This window comes from Salmo salar, chromosome 06 (genome assembly GCF_965601325.2).
Source record: "Salmo salar chromosome 06, fSalSal1, whole genome shotgun sequence".
NCBI classification, from domain to species: Eukaryota; Metazoa; Chordata; class Actinopteri; order Salmoniformes; family Salmonidae; genus Salmo; species Salmo salar.
In genome coordinates, this window is record NC_138296.1 from 16,080,001 (window position 1) to 16,092,500 (window position 12,500).

At 44.2% G+C, this 12,500-nt stretch overlaps 1 protein-coding gene across 1 annotated transcript in view; it reads left to right on the forward strand.

Moving 5' to 3' along the window:
* LOC106606381 (BAH and coiled-coil domain-containing protein 1) overlaps positions 1 to 12,500 on the forward strand; it is a 302,712-nt gene that overhangs the window by 98,778 nt on the left and 191,434 nt on the right. Inside the window, exon 3 of the mRNA XM_082976139.1 lies at positions 916 to 1,098. Within this exon, the coding sequence (XP_082832265.1) occupies positions 916 to 1,098 (183 nt within the window). The remainder of the gene's footprint in view (positions 1 to 915; positions 1,099 to 12,500) is intronic.

Genomic DNA, 12,500 nt, shown 5'->3' on the forward strand with positions numbered 1-12,500 from the left:
AATAGTAATGAAGGTAGTAGTAGTAGTAGTAGTAGTAATGTCGTAATGAAGGTAGTGGTAATGAAGGTATTAGTAATGAAGGTAGTAATGAAGGTAGTAGTAATGAAGGTAGTAGTAATGTAGTAATGAAGGTAGTAGTAATGAAGGTATTAGTAATGAAGGTAGTAATGAAGGTAATAGTAGTAGTAGTAATGTAGTAATGAAGGTAGTGGTAATGAAGGTATTAGTAATGAAGGTATTAGTAATGAAGGTAGTGGTAATGAAGGTATTAGTAATGAAGGTAGTAATGAAGGTAGTGGTAGTAGTAGTAATGTAGTAATGAAGGTAGTGGTAATGAAGGTATTAGTAATGAAGGTAGTAATGAAGGTATTAGTAATGAAGGTATTAGTAATGAAGGTAGTAATGAAGGTATTAGTAATGAAGGTTGTAGTAATGAACACTGAACTGCTCTAACACAGACCTTTATGATGTTGGTTTGCAATGTTTGGATCCCTGAAAGGATCTTGTCAGGTTATATGTGCTTTGCCATCAGTAATAAAAGATACTGTCCACACTATTCAGTGATGTTCAGGTACAGCATACAGCTTGTGTAGTCATGAAACATACATAGATACCTACACTTCGTTGAATCAATGCTCACTCCGTTGAATCAATGCTCCCATTGTTTTATGACGTGAAAATCTTTGCCCGGAAGGTCTTTGCCAGCAGGTTTCCCCCCGTATTTTATGCTTTGCCATAACCATAACTCTAACCGAAGTCTCACATTGCCTCACATTTAAGGGCTGTTCAATCGCCTATTCATTGGAATATCAGAATTAATGTGAGACATGTGCCCGGAAATCAAGGTACTTCTAGCCATAACCTCTTCTCTCCCTCTCCTTTCTCTCATTGTGTTCATTCTCTGTGTGGCTATAGGCAGTGGTCTGATGGGGAACTCCTCTGCCTCCTTCATGGGTACGTTCCTGGCCAGCAGTCTGGGCTCGTCCTCCCACCCCTCTCACCCCTCCCGGCCCCCCTCCTCACCCTCTTCACCCGGATCCTTCCGTGGTGGGCCCCACTCCAGCGCCTCTCAGATCTGGTTCCCTCACTCACACGAAGGTAAGAGAGAAACCCCACAGGAAAAACGATGGAATGAGTGACGCCTGACCACCAATTTAGCATGATGTAGTCTGTTATATTTAGCTAGCAGTCTTCTCAACGTGACGGAGGCCTTTAAGGATCGACAGCCACATAACATATCCTCATGATACACACATCCAGGGGTTTTAGGTGGTTTCATTTTTAGATCAAAGACTATCTTCAGGTAAATGTGAAGATGACTCAGCACTCTGTACTCTATGCTGCCATCATTATTAATTGACTTGTAAGAGAATCCCCTATTTCTTCTTCTCTCCCAGTCTATGAAGCCTCAGGGCTCTATCTTGGGCTGGCGTTGGTGTCAAACGCACGTTCATTGGCAGTTTCCACCTGTTAAAGCCAGAGCTCTGCTATTTTCAAACTGTTGCGCAAGGGTTGGTAATTGACCTGTCTTTTATCAGCTCTTTGTGCTCAGGTGGGAGGGGTGGAAATATTGTCGGTGTGTCCTTAAAAAGGTGATGCAAAGGGATAATTTCAGGCAGCTCTCTTTTTGGGCCTCATCAATAATTAATTGAATATTGCTTGTTGACAACGTTTGGCATGTCCATGCTCAGCCATAATGTAATTTCCAGTAGGCCTAGCCCCTATAAAAGACCGTAAATACACAACTTGAAGCAACCACATATTTAGCCATGGAGCACATTCTGATTGGCCAGTGAGGGCCAAGCCTCGACACACCTCCAATTTATTTGTTCATCAGAACCCAGCCCTTTGGCGCCAGCACCAGCACTGCGCCCATCTTTCTTGGTTGTGAAAACAGCAACAATATTTCTGCGACTCCCCTGAACCTATAGCGCTACCGCTAGCACTTCCAGTTCCCACTGTGTTGGGTTTGTTCAGATAGAGCCCTCTATAGCGCTACCGCTAGCACTTCCAGTTCCCACTGTGTTGGGTTTGTTCAGATAGAGCCCTCTATAGCGCTACCGCTAGCACTTCCAGTTCCCACTGTGTTGGGTTTGTTCAGATAGAGCCCTCTATAGCGCTACCGCTAGCACTTCCAGTTCCCACTGTGTTGGGTTTGTTCAGATAGAGCCCTCTATAGCGCTAGCGCTAGCACTTCCAGTTCCCACTGTGTTGGGTTTGTTCAGATAGAGCCCTCTATAGCGCTACCGCTAGCACTTCCAGTTCCCACTGTGTTGGGTTTGTTCAGATAGAGCCCTCTATAGCTCTACCGCTAGCACTTCCAGTTCCCACTGTGTTGGGTTTGTTCAGATAGAGCCCTCTATAGCGCTACCGCTAGCACTTCCAGTTCCCACTGTGTTGGGTTTGTTCAGATAGAGCCCTCTATAGCGCTACCGCTAGCACTTCCAGTTCCCACTGTGTTGGGTTTGTTCAGATAGAGCCCTCTATAGCGCTACCGCTAGCACTTCCAGTTCCCACTGTGTTGGGTTTGTTCAGATAGAGCCCTCTATAGCGCTACCGCTAGCACTTCCAGTTCCCACTGTGTTGGGTTTGTTCAGATAGAGCCCTCTATAGCGCTAGCGCTAGCACTTCCAGTTCCCACTGTGTTGGGTTTGTTCAGATAGAGCCCTCTATAGCGCTACCGCTAGCACTTCCAGTTCCCACTGTGTTGGGTTTGTTCAGATAGAGCCCTCAATGTCAGCGTCTCCTGGGTCCTGTTCATTAGGCACCAAACGGAACGAAACGGGGAGGTATTACCTAACCTGAACTAATACAATAAGAAACGCCCATTTTCATGTTCTGCTGCAAACCGCTTTCAAACGTTTTCCATTGCGTGCCCGAATGAACACAACTCAGGTTCTCAGCAGTACGGTATGGAACGCTGTTTGGGTCTTTACGTGTCAAAAAAGATACACCTCAAATAACACAGTTCTATTATAGAATGTTGTGTGTGATGAATTTGCACATGCAAGCCAAGCGCCACCACTACTACCAGAGCACGGTCAAAGCTGTACAAAAAGTCTGCAAACAAGCAAACACCGGCCACGAACGATGTGTTTACAATACCGCCTTGGTAATAAGGCATTATTTGTTCTACCGCAACTTCTTTGGTATTTAGCTAGCACCAGTACAACTTGTCGTTTTGCTGTGTTTTTGGGGAAGAACATTGTTTGCATCAAATCCATCAGCTAGCTAACTTTTTTACAACCAGTACTGTCCAGAGCTTGGGGAAGGGCAGCACTGTCCAGAGCTTGGGGAAGGACAGCACTGTCCAGAGCTTGGGGAAGGGCAGCACTGTCCAGAGCTTGGGGAAGGGCAGCACTGTCCAGAGCTTGGGGAAGGGCAGCACTGTCCAGAGCTTGGGGAAGGGCAGTACTGTCCAGAGCTTGGGGAAGGGCAGCACTGTCCAGAGCTTGGGGAAGGGCAGCACTGTCCAGAGCTTGGAGAAGGGCAGCACTGTCCAGAGCTTGGGGAAGGGCAGTACTGTCCAGAGCTTGGGGAAGGGCAGCACTGTCCAGAGCTTGGGGAAGGGCAGCACTGTCCAGAGCTTGGAGAAGGGCAGCACTGTCCAGAGCTTGGGGAAGGGCAAGTGCGCGAGACAACTTTACCAGCATCATAGCGATATGTATCGATTAATCGTTGTGACATATGGAATACGAGTGATAGTGTAGTCAATGTGTCACACGTGCTACCTGTCCCAGACCTGCTGTTTTCAACTCTCTAGAGACAGCAGGAGCGGTAGAGATACTCTGAATGATCGGCTATGAAAAAGCCAACTGACACTTACTCTTGAGGTTCTGACTTGTTGCACCCTCGACAACTGTGATTATTATTATTTGACCATGCTGGTCATTTATGAACATTTGAACATCTTGGCCATGTTCTGTTATAATCTCCACCCGGCACAGCCAGAAGAGGACTGGCCACCCCTCATAGCCTGGTTCCTCTCTAGGTTTCTTCCTAGGTTTTGGCCTTTCTAGGGAGTTTTTCCTAGCCACCGTGCTTGCTGTTTGGGATCTTAGGCTGGGTTTCTGTACAGCACTTTGTGATATCAGCTGATGTAAGAAGGGCTATATAAATACATTTGATTTGAAATTTGATTAATAACTATGTAAAAAAATGTATGAACGCGTTAAATTATTATGGGACGTGCAGTCATATTCAGGTCCTGATTGGTCAACAAGCTTATTTGACACGTCAACTAGTGTTATTTGACGTGTATCTTTTTGGACATGTAAAGACCCAAACGGCGTTCCATAGTACGGCGCTGGAGCTGAACAGCCTGTAATCTTACTCTGACAGCAGGTATTCTCAGCCTGTGTTGAGTTTCCAGTGGAGGACAGGCGGCTCGTAATCCTTAAGAAATTAGCCCGGCTCCCACCCTTTTATCTGGGCTCTGAAATAGGCCTCTGCCCCTCCCCAGGAGCATGTTTGGGGTGAAGCACCATGCAGTGTTTTTTTGGATGGAGTGACGGGTCAATAGTTCAGGCAAAAAATGTTGCGGTATTCAAATTCACGTCAGCAAGAATGTCACTCAGCCCACTGAACAACACACACGCACGCCAGTAAAGAGGTTGCACAGACTGCAGGGTTGGGCTGTTCAGCTGTTGTGTCTTTGGTGGTTGTGGTGGTTCCCACCCTACCCAGGCTCTGACTGCTTCACCCGACCCGCCTAAACACAGCAGACTCAGGGTATGCCAAGCCCCAGGCATAGCCTCCATGTTTAAAGGAATAGTTAAAGCAAAATAAAACATTAGTTAGATGGTTCCTGGTGTACAGACTACTTCCAGAATTAGATAGCATCTAACTAATGTTGTTATTAAGGTGAACAACCCCTTTAAGAAGGATCTAACTACCCACTGGGCACAGACATCAATTCAATGTCTATTCCATGTTGGTTCAACGTAATAACATTAAAAGGACATGGAAACAACGTTGATTCAACCAGTGTGCCAAGTGGGTAATGTTGTCATTAAGGTGAACGGCCCCTTTAAGAAGGAACATTCTAACTAATGTTGTCATTAAGATGAACTACCCCTTTAAGAAGGAACATTCTAACTAATGTTGTCATTAAGGTGAACTACCCCTTTAAGAAGGAACATTCTAACTAATGTTGTCATTAAGGTGAACTACCCCTTTAAGAAGGAACATTCCAACTAATTTTGTCATTAAGATGAACTACCCCTTTAAGACTAGGCCAGCTGTTGTGTCTTGGCCAGGGCAAGCCAGCGGGGAATGTGCTGCAGGATCTACATTGTGTTTGTGGTCACTGATAATCACTGCTCTGGTCGTATGATGTGTAGCTGGGCCTGATGTTGTTTGATGCAGCTGTGATTGTGTTTGTTGTTAATGGACACTCTGTTTGGGGATGGGCGGCCCTTAGATGTTGCGGCCACAGAGAGTCATGCACTTATTCACTTCCCGCCATGGATTTATGGGATTTAAAGGGGCTACATCCATTTTGTGACTTATAATAAATTAATGATTTATACCCATTGATTCTTTAAGAATATATCTTATAAATGCCTCATGAGCTCAGTTTAACTGTTGTACCCCATCAGAAACCCAAACTATAAGCTTGTTTTACTCAAATGTTTGTAAACAAAGAAAATGTAAACAAACATTGTATAGCCTCAAAACATGGTTAAACTATACGTTTGATATAACTGAAGGTCAACCCTTGCATCCGTAGTTCTGTCTATGAATATGAGAGTGGTTAAATGTCTCCAGCCCTATCCCTCAGCTTTTTACCAAACCAGGTGGGGAGTCCGCTTTGTTGTTGATTCTACTGCTGATTGCTGCTTTAGGGATTGGTGTAAGAAACATGGTGGAAACTCACTCTAGCTCATGCTTAGACCAATCCATGTTTAAGGTATTCACATGGGAGGCAGGCAACATGGTGTTAGTGAATGGAGTTACAGCCATCTCTCTGAAACAACATGGTGTTAGTGGATTGAGTTACAGCCATCTCTCTGAAACAACATGGTGTTAGTGGATTGAGTTACAGCCATCTCTCTGAAACAACATGGTGTTAGTGGATGGAGTTACAGCCATCTCTCTGAAACAACATGGTGTTAGTGGATTGAGTTACAGCCATCTCTCTGAAACAACATGGTGATAGTGGATTGAGTTACAGCCATCTCTCTGAAACAACATGGTGTTAGTGGATGGAGTTACAGCCATCTCGCTGAAACAACATGGTGTTAATGGACGGAGTTACAGCCATCTCTCTGAAACAACATGGTGTTAGTGGATGGAGTTACAGCCATCTCTCTGAAACAACATGGTGTTAGTGGATGGAGTTACAGCCATCTCTCTGAAACAACATGGTGTTAGTGGATGGAGTTACAGCCATCTCTCTGAAACAACATGGTGTTAGTGGATGGAGTTACAGCCATCTCTCTGAAACAACATGGTGTTAGTGGATGGAGTTACAGCCATCTCTCTGAAACAACATGGTGTTAGTGGATTGAGTTACAGCCATCTCTCTGAAACAACATGGTGTTAGTGGATGGAGTTACAGCCATCTCTCTGAAACAACATGGTGTTAGTGGATGGAGTTACAGCCATCTCTCTGAAACAACATGGTGTTAGTGGATGGAGTTACAGCCATCTCTCTGAAACAACATGGTGTTAGTGGATTGAGTTACAGCCATCTCTCTGAAACAACATGGTGTTAGTGGATTGAGTTACAGCCATCTCTCTGAAACAACATGGTGTTAGTGGATGGAGTTACAGCCATCTCTCTGAAACAACATGGTGTTAGTGGATTGAGTTACAGCCATCTCTCTGAAACAACATGGTGTTAGTGGATGGAGTTACAGCCATCTCTCTGAAACAACATGGTGTTAGTGGACGGAGTTACAGCCATCTCTCTGAAACAACATGGTGTTAGTGGATGGAGTTACAGCCATCTCTCTGAAACAACATGGTGTTAGTGGATTGAGTTACAGCCATCTCTCTGAAACAACATGGTGTTAGTGGATTGAGTTACAGCCATCTCTCTGAAACAACATGGTGTTAGTGGATGGAGTTACAGCCATCTCTCTGAAACAACATGGTGTTAGTGGATGGAGTTACAGCCATCTCTCTGAAACAACATGGTGTTAGTGGATTGAGTTACAGCCATCTCTCTGAAACAACATGGTGTTAGTGGATTGAGTTACAGCCATCTCTCTGAAACAACATGGTGTTAGTGGATGGAGTTACAGCCATCTCTCTGAAACAACATGGTGTTAGTGGATGGAGTTACAGCCATCTCTCTGAAACAACATGGTGTTAGTGGATTGAGTTACAGCCATCTCTCTGAAACAACATGGTGTTAGTGGATGGAGTTACAGCCATCTCTCTGAAACAACATGGTGTTAGTGGATTGAGTTACAGCCATCTCTCTGAAACAACATGGTGTTAGTGGATTGAGTTACAGCCATCTCTCTGAAACAACATGGTGTTAGTGGATGGAGTTACAGCCATCTCTCTGAAACAACATGGTGTTAGTGGATTGAGTTACAGCCATCTCTCTGAAACAACATGGTGTTAGTGGATGGAGTTACAGCCATCTCTCTGAAACAACATGGTGTTAGTGGATGGAGTTACAGCCATCTCTCTGAAACAACATGGTGTTAGTGGATTGAGTTACAGCCATCTCTCTGAAACAACATGGTGTTAGTGGATGGAGTTACAGCCATCTCTCTGAAACAACATGGTGTTAGTGGATTGAGTTACAGCCATCTCTCTGAAACAACATGGTGTTAGTGGATTGAGTTACAGCCATCTCTCTGAAACAACATGGTGTTAGTGGATGGAGTTACAGCCATCTCTCTGAAACAACATGGTGTTAGTGGATTGAGTTACAGCCATCTCTCTGAAACAACATGGTGTTAGTGGATGGAGTTACAGCCATCTCTCTGAAACAACATGGTGTTAGTGGATGGAGTTACAGCCATCTCTCTGAAACAACATGGTGTTAGTGGATGGAGTTACAGCCATCTCTCTGAAACAACATGGTGTTAGTGGATGGAGTTACAGCCATCTCTCTGAAACAACATGGTGTTAGTGGATGGAGTTACAGCCATCTCTCTGAAACAACATGGTGTTAGTGGATGGAGTTACAGCCATCTCTCTGAAACAACATGGTGTTAGTGGATGGAGTTACAGCCATCTCTCTGAAACAACATGGTGTTAGTGGATGGAGTTACAGCCATCTCTCTGAAACAACATGGTGTTAGTGGATGGAGTTACAGCCATCTCGCTGAAACAACATGGTGTTAGTGTCTTCTAGTTCCTTCCACCCACAAAACACAAGTTAACATACGAAACGTATTTTAGCAACGGGTATCAAAGCCACGGGGAGATTTGTGTGCTGGAAAACAGAATAATATTAACAAGTCGGACGATGATAATGCCAAGCCTAATAAAAGTAATGGAGGTGGTAATGATTAGGATTATTACTCAGTTTGCAGTGGAGGCCATTACCCAGACTGCAGTTTAATTGTACATAATGCATTAAGATCCTGATTGAATCCAGACTGTTCATCAGCCATATTCAGCTGCTCTGGCTTCAACATAATTGCATGTTGTCTTTTTACTGTTTTGCATTAAAAGCAACTCATCAAAATGATGAGCGGGAACAATTACCCAGGCTCCTCGCCTTCTCTCTACGGGTGTCGGCCTGTCGGCTGTATCCCACCAGCAGCAGCACAGAGCATACTGTGTGTGTGTGTGTGTGTGTTCGTGCATGAGATTGTGTGTGTATGTGTGAGCTGGTATTTGTTCTAAGATTCTCTTGTCTCTCAAGCTACATTTCTTTGGCGCACAGTCTCTTTGTCTCTCATGTTGCTGTGATTCTGACACATTTTCATATGGAGCTGGTCTGTTGTTCATTTCATGGGAACCATATGGAGATGGTCTGGAGAGGAGCGCTGTTCGTTGGCACACAGTGAGAGGGAGAGGTGGAATAGGGGAGGAGCTGTTGTTGGGATCTGGGTGTAAAGATATATATATATATATACAAAAGTATGTCTACACCCCTTCAAAGAAGTGGATTTGGCTATTTCAGCCACACCCGTTGCTGACAGGTGTATAAACTTGAGCACACAGCCATGCAATCTCCATAGAGAAACATTGGCAACAGAATGGCCTTACTGAAGAGCTCAGTAACTCTCAACATGGCACCATCATGGCACCGTCATTCAAAGTTCATCAAATTTCTGCCCAGCTAGAGCTGCCCCGGTGAACTGTATGTGCTGTTATTGTGAAGTGGAAGCGTCTAGGAACAACAACTGCTCAATCGAGAAGTGGTAAGCCACATAAGCTCACAGAACAAGGCCGCCGAGTACTGAAGCACGCAGCTCGTAAAAATCGTCTGTCCTCGGTTGCAACACTCACTACCGAGTTCCAAGCTGCCTCTGGAAGCAACATCAGCACAATAACTGTTGTTGGGAGCTTTATGAAATGGGTTTCCATGGCCGAGCAGCCGCACACAAGACTAAGATCATCATGCGCAATGCCAAGCGTCGGATGGAGTGGTGTAAAGCTCGCCGCCATTGGACTCTGGAGCAGTGGAAACGTGTTCTCTGGAGTGATGATTCACGCTTTACCATCTGGCAGTCCGACAGATGAATCTGGGTTTGGTGGATGCCAGGAGAACGCTACCTGCCCCAATGCATTGTGCCAACTGTAAAGTTTGATGGAGGATGAATAATGGTCTGGGGCTGTTATTCAAGACCCCTTGACTTTTTCCACATTTAATAACGTTACAGCCTTGTTCTGAAATTGACTAAATGAATGTTTTTCATCATCAATCTACACACAATACCCCATAATGACAAAGCAAAAATAGGTATTTAGAATTTTTTGCAAATGTATTAAAAATAAAAACAGAAATACCTTCATTAACCTCTATGGGCTAGTCAACAGCCAGTGGAATTAATGCGTTCAAGACACTATCCGAAGGGTAACGAAGGGTGACGCGCCCGGCGCGTTTCGTGACAAAAAAAATCTAAATATTCCATTACCGTACTTCGAAGCATGTCAAACGCTGATTAAAATCAATTTTTATGCTTTTTTTCTCGTAAAATAGCGATAATATTCCGACCGGGAAACCCTGTTTTCATTCAAAGACTGAAAATGTAAACATGGAGTCGTCTTGTGCACGCGCGCCCCAGTCTCATTGTTCTCAGATCGACCACTTACCAAATGCGCTACTGTTTTTCAGCCATGGTCTGCAAAGTCATCATTCAACGTTCTGGCGCCTTCTGAGAGACTATGGGAGCGTTAGAAAATGTCACGTTATGCCAGAGATCCCCTGTTTTGGATAGAGATGACAAAGAAGGCCAAGAAATGGTCAGAGAGGGTGCTTCCTGTTTGGAATCTTCTCAGGTTTTGGCCTGCCAAATGAGTTCTGTTATACTCACAGACACCATTCAAACAGTTTTAGAAACTTTAGGGTGTTTTCTATCCAAATCAAACAATTATATGCATATTCTAGTTACTGGGCAGGAGTAGTAACCAGATTAAATCGGGTACGTTTTTTATCCGGCCGTGTAAATACTGCCCCCTAACCCCAACAGGTTAACATAAGTATTCAGACCTTTGCTAGAAGACCCAGGTTCATCCTGTTTCCATTGATCATCCTTGACATGTTTCTACAACTTGATTGGAGTCCACCTGTGGTAAATTCTATTGATTGGCCATGATTTGGAAATGCATACACCTGTCTATATAAGGTCCCACTGTTAACAGTGCATGTCAAAGCAAAAACCAAGCCATGAGGTCGAAGGAGCTCCGAAACAGGATTCTGTTGAGGCACAGATCTGGGAAAGGGTACCAAAAACATTCTGCAGCATTGAAGGTCCCCTAGAACACAGTGGCCTCCATAATTCTTAAATGGAAGAAGTTTGGAACCGCAACTGGCCACACTGAGCAATCAGGGGAGAAGGGCCTTGGTCAGGTAGGTAACCAAGAACACACTGAGCAATCAGGGGAGAAGGGCCTTGGTCAGGTAGGTAACCAAGAACACAATGGTTATTCTGACAGAGTTCCAGAGTTCCTCTGTGGAGATGGGAGAACCTTCCAGAAGGACATCCATCTCAACAACACTTCACCAATCAGGCCTTTGTGGTAGAGTGGCCAGACGGAAAACACTCCTCAGTAAAAGGCACATGACAGCCCACTTGGAGTTTGCCAAAAGGCACTTAAGGACTCTCAGACCATGAGAAACAAGATTCTCTGTTCTGATGAAACCAAGAATGAACTCTTTGGCCTGAATGCCAAGCATCATGTCTGGAGAAAACCTTGCACCATCTCTACGGTGAAGCATGGTAGTGGCAGCATCATGCTGTGGGGATGTTTTTCAGCGGCAGGGACTGGGAGACTAGTCAGGATCGAGGGAAAGATGAATGGAGAAAAGTACAGAGAGATCCTTGATGAAAACCTGCTCCAGAGTGCTCAGTACCTCAGACTGGGGCAAAGGTTCACCTTCACAATGACCCTAAACACACAGCCAAGATAAGCCTCTGAATGTCCTTGAATGGCCCAGCCAGAGCCCGGACTTAAACCCGAAATAACATCTCTGGAGAGACCTGAAAATAGCTGTGCAGCGATGCTCCTCATCCAACCTGACAGAGCTTGAGAGGATCTACATGGGAGAAATGGGAGAAACTCTCCAAATACAGGTGTGCCAAGATTGTAGCGACATACCCAAAAAGACTGTAGGCTGTAATCGCTGCCAAAGGTGCTTCAACAAAGTACTGAGTAAAGGGTCTGAATACTTATGTAAATGTAATATTTAAGTTTTAACTTTTTTTATATTTGCAAAAATTCTACTGACCTGTTTTTGCTTTGTCGTTATGGGGTATTGTGATGTCATTATGGGTTATTGTGATATCGTTATGGGGTATTGTGATGTTGTTATGGGGTATTGTGTGTAGATGGATGAGGGAAAAAAACTATTTAAACCATTTTAGAATAAGGCTGTAACGTAACAAAATGTGGAAAACATCAAGAGGTCAGAATACTTTCGGAATGCACTGTATATACACTACTGTTCAAAAGTTTGGGGTCACTTAGAAATGTCCTTGTTTTTGAAAGAAAAGGACATTTTTTTTGTCCATTAAAATAACATCAAATTGATCAGAAATACAGTGTAGACATTGTTAATGTTGTAAATGACTATTGTCGCTGGAAATAGCAGATTTGTTTTTCTCAAGCTAGAAACTCTAATGTACTTGTCCTCTTGCTCAGTTGTGCACCGGGGCCACCAACTCCTCTTTCTATTCTGTTTAGAGCCAGTTTGCGTTGTTATTTGAAGTAAGTGGTACACAGCATTGTATGAGATCTTCAGTTTCTTGGCAATTTCTCGCATTGAATAGCCTTCATTTCTCAGAACAAGAATTGACTGACGAGTTTCAGAAGAAAGGTCTTTGTTTCTGGCCATTTTGATCCTGTAATCGAACCCACAA